The sequence below is a fragment of the Saccopteryx bilineata genome, chromosome 2 (genome assembly GCF_036850765.1).
Source record: "Saccopteryx bilineata isolate mSacBil1 chromosome 2, mSacBil1_pri_phased_curated, whole genome shotgun sequence".
Classification (NCBI taxonomy): domain Eukaryota; kingdom Metazoa; phylum Chordata; class Mammalia; order Chiroptera; family Emballonuridae; genus Saccopteryx; species Saccopteryx bilineata.
This window is the reverse complement of record NC_089491.1, coordinates 342,315,471-342,342,344: the sequence shown is the minus strand read 5'-3', so window position 1 is coordinate 342,342,344 and position 26,874 is coordinate 342,315,471. Positions and strand designations below refer to the sequence as shown.

The following is a 26,874-nucleotide window of genomic DNA, read 5'->3' as shown; positions in this document are numbered from 1 at the left end:
TGCACTGTCAGGGAGAGCAATGATCAGAAGCAGGTTGCTATCAAGGGGCCAAGAAGGAATGGGTAACAGTGACCCAAACAGGGGTACCTGATCTCTAGGGAGGGGAGTCAGAGATGCCCAAGGAACCGCACTGCCTGTACCTTCCAGAGGGGGCAGCATAACCAGGTCCGGGATTGAATGCTGACCCAGAAATGCCCCTCCAGAGTAAGTGGGTGTGGGCGACACTGGGTAGAGCCATTGCTCTCAGGCAGACTGGAATAACAAAAGAACATGGCTTGGGCCAGACCAGCTTGGGCCCGTGTGACCTCAAATAAGGTATCTAACCTCTCAGAACTTGGGTTTCCCACCCATAAAATGGTAGGGATAATACAGACCTGTGGGGAGGATTACATGACGTGACATATTTAAAGTGCCTGGAACCAAAATTTAGCATCCAAAAGGAACTTAAATGCCCTGGTCGGTTAGCTCAGTTGGATAGAGCCTCATCCTGATGTCAAGGTTGCAGGTTTAATATCCCTGGTCAGGACACATACAAGAATACAAGACTCAATCAGTGAATGCATATATAGGTGGAATAACAAATCAATGTTTCTCTCTTTCTCTCCGGCTCTCTCTTCCTCTCTCTCTCAAATTAATGTGGTTTTTTTTTGTTTTTTTTTTATTTATTTTTTGCATTTTTCTGAAGCTGGAAACAGGGAGAGACAGACAGACTCCCGCCTGCGCCCGACCGGGATCCACCCGGCACGCCCACCAGGGGCTACGCTCTGCTCACCAGGGGGCGATGCTCTGCCCGTCCTGGGCGTCGCCATGTTGCGACCCTCCTGGGTGTCGCCATGTTGCAACCAGAGCCACTCTAGCGCCTGGGGCAGAGGCCACAGAGCCATCCCCAGCGCCCGGGCCATCTTTGCTCCAATGGAGCCTTGGCTGCGGGAGGGGAAGAGAGAGACAGAGAGGAAGGCGCGGCGGAGGGGTGGAGAAGCAAATGGGCGCTTCTCCTATGTGCCCTGGCCGGGAATCGAACCCGGGTCCTCCACACGCTAGGCCGACGCTCTACCGCTGAGCCAACCGGCCAGGGCTCAAATTAATGTTTTAAAAAAAGGAACTTAAGTGGAACTTAAACCATTTTTGGAGAGATGTTCAAAGGCTCCTTCACAGGCTCTCTCCTGTCTTAAGCAGGCTAGCTGTCGGCCATCCCACGGTCTCCTTCACGTGGCTTGTAGCTAAGATGAAGCGGGCTCTGTGCTGCTGGCCAGGCCCTGGCAGAGGCCTTGGGCCTAAAAGGGCTGGGAGGGAGGGGAAGCTCGGCCCTAATGCAGGAGAAGAAAAACTGCCTGCTCCCCCTTCTGAACCCTGAGCACCCTGTGCTCCAAAAAATGAAAGAAATTAGGAAAAGAGGAACAAAAACACACTAACCTAGAGCATCCCCTGTGGGCCAGGCCCGGGACAATACCCTTTACTTGATGTGCTTTAATCCCCAGATGAGGAGATGGGGCATAATCTTCGCTATTTCCACTTTACAGATGAAGACTCTGAAGGTTCGAGAAAAGTTAAAGACAGGCAGGAAGGGCAGAGAGAAGCACTGTTGGAGCAGTTGGTTTCAGGAGCTGAGAGAAGAGGGGACCACTGAGAGGGTCTTCCAGACCCCAGTGCACAGCCCCCACCTTGGAGGGCCACCCTTCCCGTGGGAGCTAGAGGACCAAGGCTTGGGAGGGACCAGGGGCAGCACCATCTGGGAAAGTTCCAAGGAGCCAGCAGGGCAGGGCCACACAGGAAAGGAGGGAAGGGAGTCCTGTGGAGGTCCCCTGCCACCGTGACATACTCACTGAATGACCCAGAGATGGAAGCAGCCAGCCCTGAGGACAGTGGAGCTGGAGCCCTGGACAAGTAGGCAGGGATGGTAACGTGCAAAGCTCAGGCGCCAGCATCGCTCATCTGAGTCTAGAATGAGGCAGGAATATTTTTCTGAACAAGCTAGTGCTCAGAACTCAAAGGAGCAGCCACCTGCCACCCTGAGTTGCCACTGAGGGCCTACCTAGCCTCCTCTCTGGCCTGCCCATCTGAGATGTGGCTGGCAATTTGGAAGCCACAGAATGGTGACCGGCCTGTTCTGTGCATTGGGTTGGGGGAGGCAGCCACCTGGGCTCTCAGCTCAGTGCTCCTTCTGCCATTCTCTCGACTTTGCCAATTTGCCTCCTGACACCTCAGTCCCTGGAGTCACTAACTCTCAAGAAGCCAAGTCTCTGGTATTTTTTCAGAAAGTAAAAATTATTGAATGATACTTCAGCAAACAAAGCAATTTAAATGCTTATACTTTTTTTTTTTAATGCTTGAATCTTGCCAGTTGGTATTCTAAAATTTACTGTGCATAGTTGAAATGTGTGTGACAATGACAGAATTTAGGGAGCTCTAACAAATCCTAGAAAAGCTTCAAAGATCTTATAGAATGGGCTAAACTCTCGACTAAGAGCTTTTCCCCTGCAACTTTGATATCTGAATATGCTTCTTCAATCTCAGGCCCGTCTGTAGGAGCTGCCTAGGCAGTATGTAATGCTCCCCATGTTCTGGTCCTTTATTTTCTCTTTCCCCGCCCTCTCTCCTACACACACCTTTTGTGGATTAGTAGTAGGCTAACCCTCTTTCTTCCTCCCCCGCCCTTCTCTGAGGCTTTAGGCCCCTCCCCCTAGGGGCCCTTGAGCTCCAGACAAGAATGACATTCCTTCTAGTATAGAGATGGGCCTGGAGCCTTCCCTCCACACCCATAAATCACCACTGCCAGGTCGCTCTCCCTCTCATCCGTGCTCACCCCACCCCACCCCGTTGTCCTCGGCATGAAATGCCCACAGCATTTTCACGTGTACTACTTAGTTGGTAGTCCTAAACCCTGCGATCTGTGTGCCTTGATTGTCCTACGTCAGTGGCGGCAGCGGGCACTATAAAGTGCTTTCTCCTCTGGGAAGCTGTCCCTGACTTCGCCACCTTTCCGGGTTTGAGAGTTCTTGGCCCGGCGCTCCGACACCCTGGGCTTTCATTGCCTGGGTGACTGCCAGTTGCAGGGGACAAGGTGGCTGTGGCTGACTCCCTAGTCCCCGCCTCCAAAAACGCGTTCAACTACTGGAGTGAACTGAAGGCAGGGAGTGTCGCCGCCACCTCGGTGCATCTGTCTCAAGGTCTCGGCCCGGGCTGGTGGAGATGGAGAATGCCATTCGGTGGTCACCAGCAAAGAAAGGGTTAAGCCACCCTCTCCCCACCCCCAAAAAAGGCGAGGGGAAGAGTCCGGCAGAAGGTCCTGTTTACGGGAGCTGCCTGAGTCCGCGCGGCCCTCGGAGAGGCGTTGCCGTGGCTACGGGCCGGGCGCCCGCCAGCTGCGGATGAGCTCACTGGAGCGGCGGACAGGGGGCGACGGGCGGGGGCCGGCGGGCGCGCGGCCGGCACAGAGCCGCCGCGCGGGCGGGGAGGGGAGGGCGCCGCGGCCCGAGCCCGCCTTGCACTCGCCCACGGCCGCGGCGGGGCGGCGGGGACGCGAGCGCAAGGAGCGCGGCTCTCCAGCAGAGGCCCGGCCGATCCCAGGGCGGAGGGCTGCGGGCCATGGCGCCCCGGGCCCCCGCCGCCTGCAGCCCCCGCCCGCCTGGGCGCCCCCGAGCTGCGCCGCGGAGCCGCGGCCCGCCTGGAGGTAGGACTGGGCCGGGGGGCGGTGCGGGGGACGCTCTGGGGACCGAGGACCGAGAAGGGGACGCGCCGAGGGAAAGGGAGGAGACCACTGGAGCTGCCCCAACCCGGGGCTGGGAAGCGGCTGTTTGCAGACCGCAGCCTGGGTTTCCCGTGTGCGGACGCGGGACCGAGGTGCTTCAGCCCGACCTGCAGGACGTGAGCACAGTGCTGCGCAGACTTCCCGACGGGGGCTCGGGGTGACTTCCAGGTCCGAGCCGGGAAGCCCCGAAGACCTGCATGCACTGGGCAGAACCCCCTCCCTGAGCCGTGCGGGGTCCCAGGGGGCGTGAGAGAGTGTGTGTGTGCGTGCGCGCGCGCTTGTGTGTGTGTGTAGAAAGAATCGAGTGTGGCTGAGCAGCCAGCCCTCCCTCGCCGAGTCAGGATCTACCGTCTTGGGAAAGCAGGAAGGTAACCAGGATGGAATGATCTTGCTCCTGCTCTTCCCCTAAGGACAGTTGGGAGCCCATGGAGCCCGGGGGAAGCTCAGACGAGGACGTGATGATATTTACGAGCGTCGCAGAGAAGTTGGTTGAAACTGAGAACAGCCAGACCTCGCCGGGGAATCTGCCCTTGAGGGGAGGGTGGGAAAGCTGAGCAGTGCCCTCCGGGGGCACAGATCGGGGCTAGGAAAGTGCGGCGGCTGCTTGGACCAGTGGGTGCTGGGGAAGGAGCTGGCGACTCTAGCTGGTGTTGAGATGTGCTTCAGGCATGTGACTTCTCCAGTACTCCAAATTACACAGGTAACGATGGCCCGGGCAACAGAGTTATAACAGGCACTCTCCAGTGATTTTGTTATTAAACTCTTGCACACTCGGTGGTTACTACATAAAAGAAAAGAACAAAACTCCTTCTGCTTGTGCCCTGCCTGATAGTTTGGTTCAAGCGTTGCCCTGACTCACAAAGATTGCGGGTTTGGTCCCCAGTCAGGACAGATACAGAAACAGATTGATGTTTCTGGGTGTCTCTCTCTCTTCTCTTTCTACAATAAATAAATTTTATTTTATTTTATTTTTTCAGAGACAGAGAGAGGGATAGATAGGAACAGACAGACAGGAACAGAGAGAGATGAGAAGCATCAATCATTAGTTTTTCCTTGTGACACCTTAGTTGTTCATTGATGGCTTTCTCATATGTGCCTTGACCGTGGGCCTTCAGCAGACCGAGTAACCGCTTGCTTGAGCCAGCAACCTTGGGCCAGGTTGATGAGTTTGCTCAAACCAGATGAGCCCGCGCTCGAGCTGGCGACCCTGGGGTCTCGAACCTGGGTCCTTCACATCCCAGTTCGACGCTCTATCCACTGTGCCACCGCCTGGTCAGGCTATAATAAATAAATTTTAAAAATTACTTTTAATCCTTTCTGGTTGTATTATCAGATATGAAACATAGCAAAGGAGTGGAGTAGGAAGTCTTTAGGGTATCTGCTTAGGGCGGAGAAGAATTCTGCCGAAAGTCAAGGGCAAACAGTGACTGTTTTTGAGGAAGGGTAGTGAAGAGGCTGGTGGCTTCCAGTCCTTTTGTTCCAGAAGATTTGAAGTCTGCCTATGTTGTGTATTCATTGACTTAACATATATCTATGTGCCAGGTGTTTAGGACCCAGTGACAAATATCCCCCTTCCTTCCAGGAATTTAGCATCCAAGTTGGACAGTCAAATGAAACACCAAAACCAGTCCTGGTCTGGCCTGGCTGTGAGGGTGCCATGCCTGGACGACCCAGAACAGGGCTGCCCAGCTCAGGGAGGCCCACAGAGCCGGCTGGGCCCTGACAACCTCTTCAAGAGGGCAGGCAGGGGACAGGCGATTGTGGGAAGAATTCGTGGCTGTAGTGCACTCCGGGCAGCAAGCAGGCTCTCAGTGAAGCGGGAGTGATGGGATCTGCTTGGCATCTTAGAAGGTTCACATACGGAGGATGGTGAAGCCGCAGCCCTGTGGCACCCAGGCAGGACGGTGGCGGTGGTGAGGTGTAACCGAAGAATCCAAGAGAGAAAGAGGTAGAATCTGGTGACAGGCTTGGGCACCGAGCGAGACAGCTTAGACTAACTCAGCGTGGATTAGCTCAGGGGAAAACAAAGCAAAGCAGGAGGAATGGGTATTTTGAATGGCCTGAGTTGAGCAGATCACAACACTTGGACAATGCCTTTGGCTCGCGATTTGCTGGCAGCTTAGAGACAAACAAAAATACACTGGATTGCATAGTTTTGGATTTGGGACAACAGAAAGCATACAAGTTGATTTTCAGAACAAAATTTTTCCTGTAACTGAACTCAGCTGGGAATTTGTCTTGTAGCTCTTTGTGCAAAGACTAAAGAGCGACAGAGGAAAAAAATGCTCCTGTCCACTTTACAGAAGATAGGAAGATAAAATTCCACACTACTATCTTCCTATACCATCTTCCTGTTATGACCTGGGGAAATACTGCATTTCTGTGGGGGCTGAGTGTCAGCTCGGGCTTGTGGGCAGTAGTGGCAGAGGGTAGCTAGGGCCCAGGAATCCTATATGGAGGAGCCATAGCCCCGTAAATGTAGGAAGAGGTGATACCGACTTCAAGGAATGGTACCACCGGGGTACCCAACCCTGCAGGCTGAAACAGGCACACCATAGTATGGCTCATAGATAGGTGGGCTGAGACTCTAGTCTGAAGAAGGGGCCACACAGGGAAGGACCCTGTTGGGAAGGACAGCATCCGGAAATCCTGACCAAAGGGAAACAGAGAGAGTGGGAACAACATTTGAGGATTCTCAGATGAGCAACTCCATTTCCCCAAGTGGTCCGGTCTTCCTGCCTTCAGACCTGATGATAAGCCTGCTTCTCAGGGATGAGGAGAGGATGAGACTCAGGAGATCAGGAATCCACTCCGAGAAAAGCCAGGGAGGGTTGAATCTTGTTTGCTGCAACACAAGGAATGTTGCAGAAGAACAAGGAATTCGAGCGAAGAGCTGACAACGTTCTGCGGACTCAGCCACAGATCTCCCAGCTGGGCCCTTCCCTATGGTTTCTGCAGAAGGGACAGGGCCTGCAGAATCTACGTCACTGTGTTCCTATGTGCTTTCCAAAGTTTAAACCATTTCTTGCCAACTATAGATGTCTTAAATTAACAGTGATTAGGTATGAGGATTCTACTGTTCTCCCATGCCCCGTCATATAACATTTTAACTTGGGGTGCACATTAGAATATACATTGCAGAGCCCAGAAACAATGATGCCTGGGCTCCACCCCAGACTAGTTCAGTCAAAATCCCTGACAATGGGCCCTGCACATCAGGATCTTTGAAAGGTCCTGCGTGATTTTAAGGTAGAGCCAAGGTTGAGAGTGGCTTCTTTAACAATCACCTAGAGAGCTCATTAGAGCCAGAAGGGGACAAAAACCTGAGTCCAAAAGCAAGGATCCCATAGAAGTTAAAGTTAGAAAGCCTGCCTGACCAGGCGGTGGCGCAGTGGATAGAGCGTCGGACTGGGATGCGGAAGATCCAGGTTCGAGACCCCGAGGTCGCCAGCTTGAGCGCGGGCTCATCTGGTTTGAGCAAAAGCTCACCAGTTTGAGCCCAAGGTTGCTGGCTCCAGCAAGGGGTTACTCGGTCTGCTGAAGGTCCGTGGTCAAGGCACATGAGAAAGCAATCAATGAATAACTAAGGTGTTGCAACGCGCAACGAAAAACTAATGATTGATGTTTCTCATCTCTCCGTTCCTGTCTGTCTGTCCCTGTCTATCCCTCTCGCTGACTCTCTCTGTCTCTGAAAAAAAAAAAAAAGTTAGGAAGCCTGTTACTCATAATGAAATCTACATAGTCAGCCTTCAACAGGTGCAAGATCTAAAGCCATCTGAACAGGTGCAGATCAGGAGGCTGGTAACAAACATATTCGTGTGAAACTGCATGTGTGTGTGTGTGTGTGTGTGTGAAGCATTTTTGAACAGAACCTCTAAAAGCATAACGACAAGCCTTCTGCAGGTGGAGCTATCTAGTCCAATATGACTATACACCAGGGGTCCCCAAACTTTTTACACAGGGGGCCAGTTCACTGTCCCTCAGACCGTTGGAGGGCCGGACTATAAAAAAACTATGAACAAATCCCTATGCACACTGCACATATCTTATTTTAAAGTAGAAAAACAAAATGGGAACAAATACAATATTTAAAATAAAGAACAAGTAAATTTAAATCAACAAACTGACCAGTATTTCAATGGGAACTATGCTCCTCTCACTGACCACCAATGAAAGAGGTGCCCCTTCCGGAAGTGCAGCAGGGGCCGGATAAATGGCCTCAGGGGGCCGCATGCGGCCCGCGGGCCGTAGTTTGGGGACCCCTGCTATACACAGTGCTGCACCATGCGCCTTTGTCTTTTCATCTGGAACCTTTTTAAAAAAAAATTATTTATTCATCTTAGGGAGGGAGAGAGAGAGAGAGAGAGAAGAGGGAGGAGCAGGAAGCGTCAACTCCCACATGTGCCTTGATCAGGCAAGCCAGGGTTTTGAACCGGGGACCTCAGCGTTCAAGGTTGACACTATCCACTGCGCCACCACAGGCCAGGCTGGAACCTTTCTTGATGGCTGAGCGTCTGACCTACAGTTTCCTTCTACTTCCCTCCTGATAGTCAAGTGTATTTGTTCTCTGACCCATGCCTTCTAAATTGGAAAGAAGCTAGGGGAATTATAGTTCACAATTTCTCGTGCTTAAAGTCTCAGTAAAAAGGAATGACTCTCTGTTGAATTTTAGCAACTCTGACAGGATAATCAGGCAGCCGTTTTCAAGGTCAGGGACTTTCCTAACAACGCTCAAATATACCTTGCAGGCAGTTGCTTCTTTGGCAATAGGCAAAATTGACTCGGGCTCACCCACTATCTCAGGAACCTCAGTTCCTTTTTTGCTTCCTGAAGGTCCATGGACTGCCTCACAAGTACTCACAAGGCTGACCCCGGCTTGTGCCTTGTGTCACTTACAGTCTTCCGTGCCCGGGCATGGATCCTTCTTTCTTCACCAGAATAAGGCAGCCTCCGCAAGTATCGCAGGCTCTCTTGGAATCCTCCACACTGGCTACCTCTAACACAAGGATTGACAGGCACATCTTCCCCTTTAATTACAGGAGGCAAGTCAGCGCCTGGAACTGAGGCAAGTGATCAACTCACTTCTCTACACTTGATGTCCAAAACACAACAATGTATCAGGAAGCAATATATCAGACTATCTTTTCCCCTTGTGTTAGAATCATTGTCTGATTTGGGCAACATCGTAGCCGGACTCTCAGTCTGCCTAGAAGTTAAGCTCTTTGCCAGCTGGAGCCCAGAGTGGTTTTGTCTTTGGTTTCCCTTTGACACGCTTGTCCTGGGCCTGCAGCTGGCTAACAGACAGGTTAGCCCGAGACCCCCTTTTCTGGCTGAACTACCGAAAACCAAGTTACCAGTTTTCCCCCTGACCTTAGGGAAGGGAGGGGCAAGTCACCCTCACAGCAGGCTTAGGAAAGAGGTTAGCCTCCCTGCTCTTCTTCAGGAGGAATGGAGAGCAAGATGGACCTGGAGAGTGGGGTCAGGGCAGGAAGCCTTGACTGTGGCCGTGACTATGCCCATGACTGTTCTTTCATGGTACCCAGGCCTTCCATGGACTCTGTCTTATCAGGAGGGTTTGTCAGACTGGTTCAAGCAGAGTATCAAATGCATTTTGTTGTTTTAATTTCTAAAAAATTGTACTTAAGCTTTTTTTTTTTTTTACTGATTTTAGAGATGAGAAGAGAAGGAGAACAAGAGACAGAAACATCGATCTGTTCTTGTATGTGCAAAAACCGGCACCCTTTGCATACCGGGACAATGCTCTAACCCAGGGGTAGTCAACCTTTTTATACCTACTGCCTACTTTTGTATCTCTGTTAGTAGTAAAATTTTCTAACCGCCCACCAGTTCCACAGTAATGGTGATTTATAAAGTAGGGAAGTAACTTTACTTTATAAAATTTATAAAGCAGAGTTACAGCAAGTTAAAGCATATAATAATAATTACTTACCAAGTACTTTATGTCTGATTTTCGCTAAGTTTGGCAGAATAAATCTTTTTTTTGTTTGTTTGTTTTTTTTGTTTGTTTTTTTTTTTTTCATTTTTCTGAAGCTGGAAACAGGGAGAGACAGTCAGACAGACTTCCGCATGCGCCCGACCGGGATCCACCCGACACGCCCACCAGGGGCGACGCTCTCCCCACCAGGGGGCGATGCTCTGCCCATCCTGGGCGTCGCCATGTTGCGACCAGAGCCACTCTAGCGCCTGAGGCAGAAGCCACAGAGCCATGCCCAGCGCCCGGGCCATCTTTGCTCCAATGGAGCCTTGGCTGCGGGAGGGGAAGAGAGAGACAGAGAGGAAAGCGCGGCGGAGGGGTGGAGAAGCAAATGGGCGCTTCTCCTGTGTGCCCTGGCCGGGAATCGAACCCCGGGTCCTCCGCACGCTAGGCCGACGCTCTACCGCTGAGCCAACCGGCCAGGGCGGCAGAATAAATCTTTATGAAACAACTTACTGTAGTTAAATCTATCTTTTTATTTATACTTTGGTTGCTCCGCTACCGCCCACCATGAAAGCTGGAATGCCTACTAGTGGGTAGTAGGGACCAGGTTGACTACCACAGCTTTAAACAACCAAATTATCCGGCCAGGGCTATTTCTGATTTTATCCACCAGAAATACTCTCCAGCACTTATTCCATTATTTCTGTAAAATAAATTCCTAGAAGTGGAATTGCTAAATTGAAATAGATTTCAAAGCCAAATGTATGGTGAATATATTTGTGCCCAGTGATGGATGTTTTTAAAATGAGATTCCAAACATAAGAAAGAAAAATGAGATTCTGACGGTCAATCTTTAAAAAATTATAAAATATATTACCTCTCTCCCCCCTAACTAATTCTCCCCACCCTAGTTCTCCACTGAATTTACTATTTGTTATAACAATTAAAATTCATAGTGTGGCACATTTGAAGAGGCAGTCTCTTATTTTGAGTTGTGTTAAGTTTAAAAAGGCAAAGTGTTAAAATTAGAGTTTCTTCTTTGTTTTTCTTTTGTTTTGTTTTTGTATATTTAATGGGGTGACATTGACCTATAAGGGTACATAGGTTTCAGGTGGAACATCTCTATGGAGTTTGAACTGTTGATTGCATTGTGTGCCCATCACTCAAAGTCAAATCATTTTCTGTCACCGTATATTTGTCCCTCTGTGCTCTCCTTCCCCTAACCCTGCCCCCAAAATTAAGAGTTCCTAAGACATTTTTTGTTTTATAGAATGTCACCCAACAAATTACCCAGTTTTGTCTCTGGTTGCAGGTTTCGTGTCCCCGTAACCTTGACCCCACCCCACCATGGTTCCACATGCACACAGGCTGAACCCTGGGGTCGGTGGGTGACTTATCCACAAGAGCCAACCCAGGGGAATAATCTAAAGAACCTCCCTCTTTCTTCCTTATATTGATACTTCCTAGCTTCTCAGAAGGGAAGATGTAGTAAGAGTGGAATTTGATTTAGCACTTAGTGCTCTGCAAATTCACGGTGGATAACAGCTGGCGCAACTGTATATGCACCTGGGACGCCTAACAATAAGTGGTCCAGGCTCATTGACACGGGCAGACATAATTTTATACCATCCTTCTGTCCTCACCCCCCCAGCCTGTTATAGCCCCCCTAGAGTAAAGTAGAGGCCTGAGCCCAGGGAAGAAAGTGGGTCAGGTGGACACCCGATGCTGCGTGCAAACTTCTCGTCCCCACTGAGTGAGTCAGAGGAGAAGGGTGCCACTCTGCCTGCCACCGCAGATCACCATGGAAAAAATAACAACTGACTGCCTTTTTCCAGCAAATTGGAACCATTAAAACGGGATGCTTCTATAATTTTATTTGTGCTTCTCATGTTCCTGGGAAGTATAGGCTCAAGCTCCTCAGATGACCAAGCAGAGGCACTTGGATGGGATCATGAAGCAAATCAGGGTTAAAATCGACCTTGCATAGTCAAGGGAGAATTCAGTTGGGGAAGAAGCTGTAGAGCTCTGATTTGGTCACTAGACAGGCACGATGGGCAGGCTGAGATGTAGAACTGCGTCCCCTGCAGATGGAGTGGGAGCAGTCCCTCAGCCACAGACTCGGTCAGGGTGTGGCAGGGAAGGCACAGGACCTTCGCAGCAGCTGGCCCGTGCTCAGGCTTCGGCCAGGCAGTGCCTCTTGCTCTCCGGAGCTCAGAGTGATCTCCACTTAAAACCCGGAGCCATAGGTGAGATTGGCTCAGATTTGGAATGAAGTGTATGGTCCCAAGTATGACTGGCTCCCTGGCTTCTTGTGGTGACTGTCATCCTTTACATCTGGTCCATTTCACCATCTGTTTGTGACAATCAGCAGACACACACACAAGCTCCCAGGACATCAAAAGGGGGCCAGCACTCTCTGTTTACCCTCCAGGCTGCCCTGGTGCATGTGACCTGGTGGGAACCATCAGGGAGGAGAGGGCTGCTGATGCCTCCCAGACAACAAGACTCAAACGCAGAGAGTCAGGCACTTTATAAAGCAACAGGGCTGGGAGAGCTTTTACTCCAGGCTCTCCTTCCACCCGAACGCTGGATGGCCAGCATCCTGGGAGAGAGAAGAGGGAGGTAGGAGAGAGGATCAGCGAGGCCCTGCTAGGTGCACACACAACCCTGGGCTTGGGCTGCCAGGTGGCTGGAGTGAAAAGGAGAATGCTGCCTTTAGGACTGGAAGACAGAGCTGTGGGCAGAGCCAGTGCCTGGAGGCAGGTCTGCAGGCTCCTCCCATCCCTGAAATCCAGCTGCCATCCCCGACCTCCATCCCTGACCATCTGCTGGGACGTTTTCCTAGGTTACTGCTGCTGCATAATGGCCAGGTTTCCCTTCTCGTTGTTTTGGCGCTCCCTGCTATAAGCAGAGCAAAGGAGATGTCAAACTGGGGTGTACAGACCCCTCTGTGCTGCTCCCCCAGGTGCTGAAGTGCTTCTGTGCTATTTGGTCCTGAGCTTGACTATCCCACACTCCCTGGATTTTTTTTTTTTTTTTTTTTTTTGTATTTTTCTGGAGCTGGAAACGGGGAGAGACAGTCAGACAGACTCCCGCATGCGCCCAACCGGGATTCACCCGGCACGCCCACCAGGGGCTACGCTCTCCCCACCAGGGGGCGATCGAAGCTCTGCCCCTCCTGGGCATCGCTCTGCTGCGACCAGAGCCACTCTAGCGCCTGGGGCAGAGGCCAAGGAGCCATCCCCAGCGCCCGGGCCATTTTTGCTCCAATGGAGCCTTGGCTGCGGGAGGGGAAGAGAGAGACAGAGAGGAAGGAGGGGGTGGGGGTGGAGAAGCAAATGGGCGCTTCTCCTATGTGCCCTGGCCGGGAATCGAACCCGGGTCCCCTGCACGCCAGGCCAACGCTCTACCGCTGAGCCAACCGGCCAGGGCCCTCCCTGGATTTTTGAGACCTCCCACCAAGATTCAACCACTAAAGAATTAACAACAAGGCCATTCTGATTGGCTGGTGTGTGAGCCACACCTCTGTTAAGTATTTTAAACATTGCCTCCTCATCTGAGACACCATACTGTTTTGGTTGTCCTAATTGTCTTTCAAAAAAAAAAATCTCCACTGTTTTTTTTTTCTTCTCATTTAACATATTCGTGCCACACCCAGAGCAGACCAAGATCTGGGCTAGACACTGAAGGGAAGAAAAGAAGCCCAAAGCATGTTTTCAGCCATCAGACCACACCTAGTCAGAAGGCTCCAATAAAGAAACTGAGTCAAGAGCTGAGTGAGGGCCACCTGGGAGTAACCCCCAGGGCTCCATTCTCCACTCTCCTTTTCCTTCCATTCTCCCAGAGAGCTCATTCCTGCTCTCGGGATCTCCGGCTCCCTCCCAACCTCACACCTCCAGGGCTGTTCCTGCACCATACCTACTTAGATCTTTACCTCTGATTGCCTACTCTGCATGATTCCTCTTGACTGTGACATTTTAACCTTACCGCCTTCATCATGTCTCCTCTTTATTTTCCAAAGGTAGCCAACCTTAATTCCTCCCTTCTACTTTCAGAATTTCCCCAAGCCTCACCTGACCAGTGGTGTCACAGTGGATAGAGCATTGACCTGGGATACCAACATCCCAGATTCGAAACCCCAAGGTCACCAGCTTGAGCATAGGGTCATTGATGTGATACTGGCTTGAGCCCAAGGTCGCTGGCTTGAGCAAGGGATCACTGGCTCAGCTGGAGCCCCCTGGACAAGACACATACGAGAAAGCAATCAATGAACAACTCAAGTGCCGTAACTACAAGTTGACGCTTCTCATCTCGCCCTGTCTCTCTCTTAAGAAAAGACTATCCCCCAGCCTAGCCCTCTAACCAGTTCCATTGCACATGCCAGTGCTCCGGTCCCACCAGCCAGTCTTTGTCCTGGGCAGGAGCACCCCTGCTTTTGTGGGGGGGTTTTAATTAAGCTGGCCCGCAGGGAAATAACTAATTACTCTAAATATAGACTTTTTTTTCTTGTACCATTTTATTTTACTTTTTTTTTTTTTTTTTAACAGAGACAGAGTGAGAGTCAGAGAGAGGGATAGACAGGGACAGACAGACAGGAACGCAGAGAGATGAGAAGCATCAATCATCAGTTTTTCATTGTGGCACTTTAGTTGTTCATTGATTGCTTTCTCATATGTGCCTTGACTGGGGGCCTACGGCAGACCGAGTGACCCCTTGCTCGAGCCAGTGACCTTGGGTCTAAACTGGTGAGCTTTGCTCAAGCCAGATGAGCCTGCGCTCAAGCTGGCAACCTCGGGGTCTTTTTTTTTTTTTTTAATCTTTTTTTTTCTTTTTTTCTTTATTCATTTTTAGAGAGGAGAGAGAGGGGGAGAGAGAGACAGAGAGAGAGAAGGGGGGAGGAGCTGGAAGCATCAACTCCCATATGTGCCTTGACCAGGCAAGCCCAGGATTTTGAACCAGCGACCTCAGCATTTCCAGGTTGACGCGTTATCCACTGCGCCACCACAGGTCAGGCCTACCTCGGGGTCTTGAACCTGGGTCCTCCGCATCCCAATCCGATGCTCTATCCATTGCGCCACCGTGCAGTCAGGCCATTTATTTTTTTTTAATTGACTTCATTGCGGAGACACTGGTACCCCTGCATCTCTTCTTGCTCCTGCCTCCCGTGAACACACCCTCCTTCCCCTGCCACTGGAACCCAGTCTAGCCTTTAAGGACCCAAACACGCCGAGCAATCCATGATACTTCTGACTTTCGTTGCTTACTTCTAAATTCTTCCCGTTTATATTGGTTTTGTGACATTTACCAGTGCAATTCAATTTAGTCCTGAAATCAATCTCTATATTGTGACTCTTGGTAAACATGTGTCAGGCATTTCCTGGACTGATCTTGTCTTTTTTTTTTTTTTTTGTCTTGAACAATTGCCATCTTTTATCACTCTTTGGTTGTTTGGGTTTTGTCGATCTAAGGACCGTCCAACATGTAGAGAATTTTTATGAGTTTGTTTGAGCCAAAACTGAGGACAACTGCCGGGAAGCAAGATCCCAAATGCTCTGGAAAGAGACGGTTTTGCAGTTTCTTCTATGCATTTGAAATTAGAGAGGGATGGTAAAGTTGTATGGAGGTGGGGGAAAGCAAGGCTGGGATTGGTTTATAAAATCGTTACCAAGATTATGGGCTCTCTGGAGGGTGGTTACTCTTATTTCAAAGGGGGATTAACTAGATGTGCTAAAACAATGGACAGGGCTTGCTTAAGGCAAAGATAAATAAGCCTCTCACTAAAGTGATAGGCCTGGGGCTTGACTGCCTCGTGACCTGCCCAGTTAGGGGTTTATGAACGGATCACCCTGTGGGGGTTACTTTCCATAGAACCCCTTTCCCTCCACAGGTTGTATCTTTAGATCTAAGGCAGGGACCGAATATTTGTGTATTTCCCAACAGCACCTAACAGGTAGTACTGCATCCAACTCGTTGAGTGTTTCATTGATTAATTTAAAATCCATCCATGCTGGCTCAGATTAACTACCTAAAGTCGTAGGGGAAGGACCATTTCCCATATCTCCTAATTTAGCTAAACGAAAAGGATGCCTTCCCAGGCATTGCATAACCTCTGAGTACAAAACCCCAGGCATGTATGGTAAACAAACAGCACGACCTCAGCCTGTGAGGAGCCTGCAACTGGGTGGAGGAAGGGCCGGGAAGGGAGGGGAAGGGAGTCAGGATGAGCAGGCTGTGCTGACCCGCACAGGCTCTTCCTCCCTGACCCCTCTAACATTGTGGCTGAGCACTAGTGTGCCCAGGCTTCTCCTGGGAAGGGAGGGGGTCGGCTCCCCTTCCAATTTCAAAATCCACCTTGACAGGTGACATTGTGACAGCGAGGCGATGTTTGAGTGCGTTTTACAGCTTTCTCATACTTGTGAACCATTTAAACAGGGTAAGCAGCCGTGCAGATGAGTTGAGGAGGTGTTATTATTATTAAAATCAGGTCCTGTGTCATTACTCAACCTGGTATTATCTGTCAGAGTTAAGTTCGCTTGATAAGGACAGAAGATGTGTTTGTGAGTGCTTTTCACGGATAGGCCTGGGCCGAAGGCTTTAGAGGTGTGATCTCACTCAATCCCACTGGCTTTCAGAGGAGGTGCTGCTATTAGCACTTTTTCAGAGGAGAGAACTAAGGCTTAGAGAGTCACTCACCCCAGGTCCTGGACTCTCAAGTGGCAGAGCCTGAATTGGAACCTGGGTCTGTCTGCTTTGAACCTTTTGCTTTTGACCCTCACAATGTGCCATCCCTGAGGCCCCAGAGCTGGGATCAGGGCCTAGCTGCCCCAGCCCCCTCCTCTCTCTCCGGGCCCGGAGAGCCCTGGTGCCGGCCCCGGGAAAGGGGATGGGAGATGACGTCTCTCTCTAAGATTGCTGCCTTTTGTCCAAATGTGCTGGCCAGGAGCCAGGCTGGAAACTCTCTGCTCATGGAAAGAAAGAGAACAGAAGCCAGCAAAAGAGGGTGGGAGAGGGTCTGAGGGGGAGGAAAGGAAGAAGAAGGCAGGAAGGAGAGAGGGAGAGAGGGGGTGGGGGACTGAGGAAGTGAGGGGCGCGGTGCAGCGGGAGCCAGAGATGCACAGCTGGGAAGCAGACAGACCTGCAGGTGCACCCCGTCAGGTGCTGCTTCCGGGGCGCAGGGAGCATCAGCCCTGGCAGCCCCAGCCGGTTCTCTAGGGCTCAGAGGCCAGGACGGATGACTCAGGGGACCCTGCCGCCCCCACACCCCTCCCCCCTCCTGGGAATTACTGTTGGGTGAGGTCCGGTTAACATGGACATCAGAAAAGCCTTGAGTTTGGAAAAACAAGTTACAAAATGACAGCCCGCAGAAGGAGAGGGGATGGCCAGGTGGTGCCTTGGTGCCAGGGTGGGAATGGTGGGTGTAGTCAGGATGGAGAGGAGGGAGGAAAGTTGATAGGGCTGAGCACTTGGAGAAAACTCAACCGCTGAAATTTACTAAGTGGCTACTGTGTATTCAGGAGAGGAGGCTGTTTCCTGTCCCCAGGTCCCTCATTTGGTCATCAGACAGTAGACTCTTATGTCTGACAACCTGGGTTCAGGCAGCATGCAGGTGGCCTTGGAAAAGTTCATCTCCCTAGGCCCGGCTTCTGTATCTATAAGGGGTAGGTGTGAGGATTCAGTGAACCGACATGTAGAATCTTTCCTAGAGAAGAGAAAGAGCTCAGTCAACGTTAGCCATTCATTCATCATTGTAGTTTCATGAGCGGTGCCAAACATAAATATGTGAAACCTTGAATAAAACATATATAGCCTGATTGGTGGTGGCTCAGTGGATAGAGCAGGGGTCGGGAACCTATGGCTCGCGAGCCAGATGTGGCTCTTTTGATGGCTGCATCTGGCTCGCAGACAAATCTTTAATAAAAAAATTAATAAGGCTTGACCTGTGGTGGCGCAGTGGATAAAGCGTCGACCTGGAAATGCTGAGGTCGCCGGTTCGAAACCCTGGGCTTGCCTGGTCAAGGCACATATGGGAGTTGATGCTTCCAGCTCCTCCCCACCTTCTCTCTCTGTCTCTCTCTCCTCTCTCTCTCCCTCTCTATCTCTCTCTCTCCTCTCTAAAATGAAAAATAATAATAATAATAACGTTAAAAATATAAAACAGCCTGACCAGGCAGTGGTGAAGTGGATAGAGCATTGGACTGAGATCCGGAAGACCCAGGTTCGAGACCCCGAGGTCTCCAGCTTGAGCACAGGCTCATCTGATTTGAGCAAAATTTCACCAGCTTGGACCCAAGGTTGCTAGCTTGAGCAAGGGGTTACTCAATCTGCTGAAAGCCTACGGTCAAGGCACATATGAGAAAGCAATAAAAGAACAACTAAGGTGTCACAACAAAAAACTAATAATTGATGCTTCTCATCTCTCTCCGTTCCTGTCTGTCTGTCCATCCCTATCTATCCCTCTCTCTGACTCTTCTCTCTCTCTCTGTAAAAATAAAAAAATAAAATAAAATGTCTTTTAAAAAATATATAAAACATTCTCATGTATTACAATCCATTCATTTTCTACTGCTCATGTTCATGGTTGCGGGTGGCTGGAGCCAATCACAGCTATCTTCTGGGACAACACCAAATTTTTATTGGATAATGCCTAACGTACATGGGTCGTTGTATGGCTCTCACGGAATTACATTTTAAAATATGTGGCGTTCATGGCTCTCTTAGCCAAAAAGGTTCCTGACCCCTAGGATAGAGTATCAACCTGGAACACTGAGGTCTCAGGTTCGAAACCCCAAGGTTGCTGGCTTGTGCTCAGGCTCATCTGGCGTTAGCACAGGTTCTCTGGTTTGAGCCCAAAGGTCACTTGCATGAAGCCCAAGGTCACTGGCTTAAGCAAGGGGTCACTGGCTCAACTGGAGCCCCCCAGTCAAGGCATGTATGAAAGACAATCAATGAACCACTAAAGTGATGCAACTAAGAGTTGCTGCCTCTCATCTCTCTCCCTTCCTGTCTCTGTCTGTGTCTCTCTTGCTCTCTCTCGCTAAAAACAAAGAAAAAACCCCCAAACCATATGTAAGGAACAAAGCTAACCATAGAAGAGATAGCACAAGGTCATGCACATTTAGTTAAGTAATCAAGTGTAGATAAATTAATAACTGCTATGGAAAAACAGAGGAGGGGGAAGAACTTCAATTTGTGGTGGCCAAGGTAGGTTTCATGCAAAACTTGAGTAGTTAAGCCAGACTTTGAGGTAGGAAAATATTAACAAGGAAGGAGCAGGATGACAGCTGAGGAAAAGAGGATGAACCAAAGTTGGGGTTGGGAAATTCTAGTCCATAGAAGCCCAGGAGTGTGAGGACTTTCTAGCCATTGTCTTGCCCACGATATGCACGTGGACACAGTATTTCATTTACTGTATACCATATTTTTCACTCCATAAGATGCACCTGACCATAAGATGCACCTAGGATTTTAAGGAGGAAAGTAAGAAAAAAGAATTCTGAACCAAATGGTGTGTTAAAATATTTAACAAAATATACCATAATAATATTTGAACAATGTAAACTCAACAGCAGTATTAACAACCATTAGCACTGTTACTAACAAATGAGAAGAGACTTTAATGTTCAAATACTCTTCTAGTTGTCTGAGAATCCGCAGCAGCTAAAAAAACAATGAACATTCACACGGACATGTTCCACCTCCACTTTTGGGGGAAAAAAGTGTGTCTTATGGAGCGAAAAATACAATACATTCCAGCTGCAAAAACGTTGATGACCAGGACCCTGCATCAAATGGAGAGGTGTCTGGCGGTGGCCTAGCATAGCCCCCTGCTCAGTCTGTGCCTTGGTGGGTGTTTTGGTGGGTTTCATGGCCTTTGTGGCTCAGGCTGTTTAAGTATCATTCTTTCTCTGTTTCTTTTCTTGTCAGTCTCTGTGTCCTTTTTTGATTCTTTGTCTTACCCTCAGTCTCCAGTTCATTTCCTTTAACCTGCTAACACTTAGACTGTTTTCCCCTCTGATAGTGGGCAGAGAAGCTCCAAACACCGTATTTATTTTTCCTAAAAGAAGGAAAAGGCATTCTGTAGGACCTAGTGGCTAATATTACCTAGACACTTTGAGACAGATGTTTTTGTTTTTTGTTGTTTTATAAAAATCTGTCAACATCCTAATAACAACAAAGAGTTTCAGGTACAGAATTGGGCACCTGAACCTGTATAATTGTGTTAACCAGTGTCACGTCAATAATTTCAATTAAAAAAACCCACCACCAACAAAAAGAACACTAGCCCCATAAATCTCTCTAGGTTTCTGAAGAGGTAGGCTCCTCAGCTGACCAAAAAGAAAAGAAAAAGAACTGCCTTCATCCAGAATAGTAACCAGTATACCCAGGTTCTTCATAGGAACGTGGGTCACCTGGCGAAGGGAAAGGAATGTGGAGGAGGTACATGAGCTCTAGATGGCGCGACAGGAACCTTGGTCCTACAACTGGCTTTGCCACACCAGCCAGCCAGGTGACTGGTGAGCCACAAAACTCCTGGGCCACACTGTGATCATTTCTAGCCCTGACTGCTTTCCTGTCACCTTTTTCTGTTCATATCTTGGAGCTTTTCCATGCCAGGGGCTTTTCTAGCTTTATTATCTTTCCCCCCCCTCCGAATTTCCTCACTAGACTGGGGCCTCTAGGAAGCACTGTCATTTACAGGCTGGGTTCCCAGTGACGGACTGGGTCACGAGGGGAGAGGACTGAGGCCAGGGGGAGGATGTGAAAGGCTGGGTCAGCCAGTGCAGGCGTCACTGCCAGCGGGGTCCTGGGAGAAGGGGCTCTGCATTTCCTGAAGGGAAATGACTCCCATAAATAGACAGAGGGATGGGAAGAGGATCCTTCCATCCCTTCCGTTCTGTCAACTCAGCTCTTCCTTCTTGTGTCCAGTCTAGGCAGCCTCTTGCACATGCCTGTCATTCAGTTGTGTCACCATGCGTGTGGGAAATGTGAGAGATACGAGCTCTGCTTTCTTGTGAATGGTAGATTCTAAATAAGAATTAAAGAAGACACATGCTTTTTTTTTTTTTTTTTTTTTTTTTTTTTTACAGTGACAGAGGGATAGATAGGGACAGATAGACGGAACAGAGAGAGATGAGAAGCATCAATCATTAGTTTTTCATTGTGACACCTTAGTTGTTCATTGACTGCGTTCTCATATGTGCCTTGACTGCGGGCCTTCAGCAGACTGAGTAACCCCTTGCCAGTAACCTTGGGTCCAAGCTGGTGAGCTTTTACTCAAACCAGATGAGCCCGCACTCAAGCTGGCAACCTTGGGGTCTTGAACCTGGGTCCTCCACATCCCAGTCCGACGCTCTATCCACTGCGCCACCGCCTGGTCAGGCGACACATGCTTTTTTTTTTTTTTAAAGATTTTTTTTTTTTTTTTTTTTAAAGATTTTTTTTTTTAAGATTTTATTTATTCATTATAGAGGAGAGAGAGAGAGAGAGAGAGAGAGAGAGAGAGAGAGAGAGAAGGGGGAGGAGCAGGAAGCATCAACTCCCATATGTGCCTTGACCAAGCAAGCCCAGGGTTTTGAACCGGCAACCTCAGTGTTTCCAGGTTGACGCTTTATCCACTGCACCACCACAGGTCAGGCGACACATGCTTTTTATTTGTCCTTTTACCCACAGTAACCTCTCATTGGTTCATTCAAATATAAGGCCAGAGGGGGTTTTTTTGTTTTTTTTTTAAAGACTTTATTCAATTCTTTTTTCAGAGAGGAGAGAAAGAGAGAGGGAGGGGGAGAAAGAGAGAGAGAGAGAGAGAGAGAGAGAGAGAAGGGGGAGGAGCAGGAAGCATCAACTCCCATATGTGCCTTGACTGGGCAAGCCCAGGGTTTCGAACCAGTGACCTCAGTGTTCCAGGTCGACGCTTTAACCCACTGCGCCACCACAGGTCAGGCGCCAGAGGTTTTTTGTTTGTTTGTTTTTCTTTTTCTTTTTGGATTGTTTTTGATTATTTTTTAGAGAGGGGAGAGAGAGAGAAAGGGGGAGAAGTGGGAAGCATCAACTTGTAGTTGCTTCCTGTATGTGCCTTGATCAGGCAAGCCCAGGGTTTCAAACCAGCAACCTTAGCATTCCTGGTTGACACTTGATCCACAGTGCCTACACCAGCCAAGCTTTATTTTACTATTTCTTAAAGCCAGAGTTTTTTTTAGCAGGGTGTCATTGCGAAGGATGGAAAGTGAACACCTAGTAATACCACAGCCTATTTAACCTTATCAAAGGGTTCAGCAGAGCTTTCTGTAGTGATGCTTATTAATCCGCTGTTTGGGTCCTCCCAAAGGCCAGGTCTCCTGACATCGCTTAAGACTTCAGATGTTCCCAGCAGCTCCAGTGTCATGAAGAAGCTCCTTGGGGAGGAAAGGGACTCCATGATTGCTGCTCTCTGACCTTCAATAATGTAATGGAAATGATCGGATTACACCCAAATGGGGGCTCAAGTCCTAGCTGACTGGTTTGCTCAGCTTCAGCCGTATGGATGCAGACTCATGTTGAAAACTCATCCACACAATAGCTTTCCTTTCTTCTCTTTGGAAAAGCAATTGGACACAAATTGAACGTGACAGTATATGTTCACAGGGATTAAGTTGCTTAAGAAAACAGGGGCATGCAGGTATCTTGGGGAACCATAGTTAGGACTACAGTCTGGCCTCAAGGGGATTGGAGCCAGTGAGGATAAAGCCATCTTTCCACTGACGTCACTCGCCTCCCCCATAGCCTAGCTCGCTCTGCTTCTTAGTCCACAGGGTGGAAAATGGCTGCCTCCCAGCGCCAGCTTCTGTGTTGGGGCCACGCAGATCAACGCAATTCCTCCTCTACAGCCAATCAGCTGTAGCTGGGGGGTGGGGTCATAGTTCAAACATGGCGGCCCACGTTCCTGTGACCACGTCAACGATGGAGAGAGCAGTTTGCAGTAAAAGAAAGGGGCCTCCTTGTGAGGTACGCAAGCTTTGGCGGTGCCTACAGTACTATTGCTTGCGTTACATTTCTGTAACCGTTCTGTGCTCATTTGCCCTCACCACTGTGTTCATAAGAATCGTGCTTCCTCAGAGGCTTTTGCTGAGTGCTTGCACAAAGATATTGCTTGTGACAGACATAATGGAATACTAAAGAAAAGGCTGTGGGGCTGGACACAGGGCTTCATAAATGCCGGTGATACGGCTTTGTGCCTTGGTTTCCTCACTGTGAAGTTGATTTCCTATTATGTATCCAATATGAGGCACCAGGTGCTTTGATGGGCCCCCCTTCCCTCCCTCTTGTGGTAATAGCTTTATTGAGATATAATTCATGGACCATAAAAATTCATCCATTTAAAGTGCACAGTTTATTTTGTTTTATTTTCTTAATATTCACAGTGTAAGGCATTTTCCCCCCGCTGAGGAAGAAGGAAGAGGCCGGAGCCACGAAGTGTGGAATAATAAAAGGCTTTATTGAGTACAGAGCGCATCCGTCCGAAGAGGTTCCCTAGCCCTGGGGACAGAGGCTAGGGAAGTCGCATAGGGTGACCCGCGTGGGGGTCTCTAGGTTGGTCGAGCTAATACGACGTGGTGAAATCTCACTGGCTGGCGGACAGTTGCTTTTTCCCCAAGGACTCCTGGGGAGTTTCTTTTGGTGCACTTGGTTGTAGGCGGTTCTAGTCAAGTTCCTGGGTCTGGGTTTCTCACATGACTGTCCCCCATTGCTGACCAGCGCACATTCCAATCTTTTGTGTTAATTAGGGGCATCGCTTATTCGTCTGGCTACTTCCTGTTGATTAGGGGCATCGTAGGGAGGGAAGATCGGAAGGTGGTGGCTTTGAGGAGAGTTGGGAGGAACATCTCTTAGACCATGACTGGAGAAACTTCATAGATGCGGTCCTGTAAGAATTTAAAAAAAGAGGAGCAAATATGAGTTATACGTTGATAATTAGAAGAAGATTTAGGATAGGGGCAGCCCATGTGAGGATGGGTGGCTGCCACTAGGAGTTCAGCAGATTGTAGGAGGAGAGATTCTTGCTCAGTTTCCTTCACAGATGGTTGAAGAGATTGAAGTTTCTTTCATCAGGCCAGGCTTACTGAACAGTATTGCTCCCTGCTTCAGCTCACTCTGGTGGCAGGTTCCTGGTGGGAGGGACAGGAGCAACAGGAGGGTCTGCAGGACCCAACCTTTTGGTGAGCTGGAGATGGGTAGGGCCCAGTGGTTCCAAACTGCCAGCAATCCTGCATGAGGGTAAGCTTGAGGTGAGAGACATGGTTAGAAATGAGGGTAGCGCCTGACCTGTGGTGGCGCAGTGGGATAAAGCGTCAACCTGGAACACTGAGGTTGCTGGTTCAAAACCTTGGGCTTGCCTGGTCAAGGCACATATGGGAGTTAATGCTTCCTGCTCCTCCCCCTTCTCTCTCTTTCTCTCTCTCTCTCCCCCCTCTCTCTAAAAATCAATAAATAAAATAAAATAAAATAAAAGAAATGAGGGTAGCATTGATTATGGGTGAGCCCTTGGTAGAGAGGAATTGTAGGAGTAAGTGGGAAGGTGCTGTCAGCTGGATAGTGACTCCGAGACTGTGTAGAATGTCTCGACCCAAAAGGGGTACAGGGCATGATGGCATAACTAAGAACGAGTGCGAAAAGGGGATTCCGTCCAAACTGCATGTCAGGGGAGGCGTGTGAAGGGGAAAGGAAGGGGTCCCATCTATTTCTATAACCAAGACCTGTGAGGGAACTAGAGGTCCAGAGTGTGATGGCAAAACAGAGAAGGTAGCTCCCATGTCCACAAGAAATGAGATGGACTTACCCGTTTTTGCAGCATTACCTTGGGGTTTGGTGAGGATGATGAAGGTCTCTAAGTCCAGGCTGTGTCAGTCATCCATGATGTCTAGGAGTTCGAGCGGTGGGCCCGTCTGGCTGGCTTGGCCTCCCATCTGAGTGGCTCGTCCTCCACATAGAGACGCTGAGGTTGAGCCTGCTGCCCAGAGGGGCAATCACTCTGCCAGTGACTGGGCTGCTTGTAATTAGGGCAAGGCTTAGTGGGTGGCTGCAGGCAGGGGCCCTGCCGGGACCAATGACCTTCCTTGCCACACTTAAAGCAAGCTGCTGGTGGGATTCCTCTTTGCAGCCAGACTTAGGTCAAGCACCTTCTGTGCCTTGCCCCTGTTGCTCTGCCAGCCTCCGGGATGCCATAAGTGTCTGGGTTTGGAGAGTTACATTCTGCTGCATGTGGGCTTGGCGAGTAGCCTTGGCCTTTTTCTGCTAGTTGGGACCATTAAAAACTTTAAATTCCGCCTGACCAGGCAGTGGTGCAGTGGATAGAGCGTCGGACTGGGATGCGGAAGACCCAGGTTCGAGACCCCGAGGTCGCCAGCTTGAGCGAGTACTCATCTGGTTTGAGCAAAAAGCTCACCAGCTTAAGCCCAATGTCACTGGCCCAAGCAAGGGGTAACTTGGTCTGCTGAAGGCCCACGGTCAAGGCACATAAAAAAAAAAAAGCCTGACCAGGCGGTGGCACAGTGGATAGAGCGTCAGACTGGGATGCAGAGGACCCAGGTTCGAAACCCCAAAGTTGCCAGCTTGAGCGTTGGCTCATCTGGTTTGAGCAAGAGCCCACCAGCTTGAACCCAATGTCACTGGCTCCAGCAAGGGGTTGCTTGGTCTGCTGGAGGCCCACGGTCAAGGCACATATGAGAGAGCAATCAATGAACAGCTAAGGTGTTGCAACGCGCAATGAAAAACTGATTGATGCTTCTCATCTCTCTCCATTCCTGTCTGTCTGTCCCTGTCTATCCCTCTCTCTGATTTACTCTCTGTCTCTGTAAAAAATAAAACAACAACAACAAAAACTTTAAATGCCATGTTCACAGATTTCAGATAGGGGCTTGGGGGTTAGAATAAGAGGAGGGGGCTCCTGGGGAGCCCAGCACCCAGATCTGGCCAGAGATGCTAGAGCCAGAGGCAGGACAAGGCCAATGGCTGGCAGAGAGTGACTTGACAGAGAAGGAGCTTAAGAGCACAGTGGAGAAGGGAGGGGCCCCTGGCTGGCAGGGGAGGAGAAAGAGAGACTGGTATTTGCAGGTGAATGAGAAACAGGATTCAGCAAAGGGAGGGGAGGAGGCTCTAAGAGACCTGAGTGAAAGAAGTCCACAGAGGGACCAGAGAAGGGGGCCCGAGAGAGGGGTGCCCCCAGGGGTCAGGCAGGAGGGGGAGAGAGTTAGGAGTCGGGCAAAGGAGGAAAGTTTTGGACTGGAGGTTTTAGGTGAGGTTTCTCTGGCCAGAGAAAGGGCCTGCATGGTAAAACAGGTGGCACAGAGATTAGGACGGGAGCACGAATAATTAGAAGCCCTGAATGTAAGGGATCTTCAACCAGCTCCCAGTTCTTTTGGTGATAGTTAAATTGGTGAGGGTGTTAAAACCGAAAGTCCCTTCAGGAGGCTACCTGGCTCAATTATCCAGTGGGTCCTGTGGCCTGGCCACAGCATAGAAGAACAGTTTCTTCTTTAGGGAGAGAGAGATTTTGGATAAGAACTCCAGGAGTGTTTTTGGATTAGGTTTAGATTCCTGTGCCTCTATGGCCACCCTCAGTTCTCAGAGTGGTCAGAGTTGAGCATGGGCGTCCCGCAACTCAAGCTCTGCCACTGGACGGATAGATAAAGTGGATGTGTTCGGGACGTCTCCACAGGCACACATGCGCACCGAACGGAACAGAAAAGAGTTCCCTGATGCAGCTGCGGTTTTGGACAGGGAATCTCAGCAGAAAGAACTGAGGGGAGGCTGGAGGCAGGGGACTTACCTCACCGTGTGCCAAAGTGGGTGAAGGGTCAGAGGTTCTGGTTCTTTCTTGGAGGGGAAGGGGAGAGGAGCAATCCTTGCGGACTTCTCCTGGGTTTCGGCACCAAATGTAAGGTATTTTTCCGGGTTTTGCCACCAAATGTAAGGTATTTTTCCCCACTGAGGAAGAAGGAAGGGGTCAGAGCCACGAAGTATGGAATAATAAAAGGCATTATTGAGTACAGAGCACATCCTGTCTGACGAGGTTCCCTAGGTCCGGAGACAGGGATCAGGGAAGTTGCATAGGGTGACCCACGTGGGGGATATTTAAAGGGTCTCTAGGGTGGTTGAGTTAATATGATGTGGTGAAATCTCACTGGCTGATGGACAGTCACTTTTTTCCCAAGGA

At 49.7% G+C, this 26,874-nt stretch overlaps 1 protein-coding gene across 2 annotated transcripts in view; it reads left to right on the top strand.

The window, feature by feature from the left end:
• The first annotated feature begins 3,117 nt into the window (after positions 1-3,117).
• Positions 3,118-26,874, top strand: part of DENND2A (DENN domain containing 2A) — a 93,419-nt gene continuing 69,662 nt past the window's right edge. The window contains exon 1 of one of the 2 annotated variants that reach the window (XM_066262457.1): positions 3,118-3,670. In XM_066262457.1, coding sequence (XP_066118554.1) covers positions 3,369-3,670 — 302 coding nt within the window. In that variant the 5' untranslated portion in view covers positions 3,118-3,368. The remainder of the gene's footprint in view (positions 3,671-26,874) is intronic. The other variant, XM_066262456.1, reaches the window with a different exon arrangement.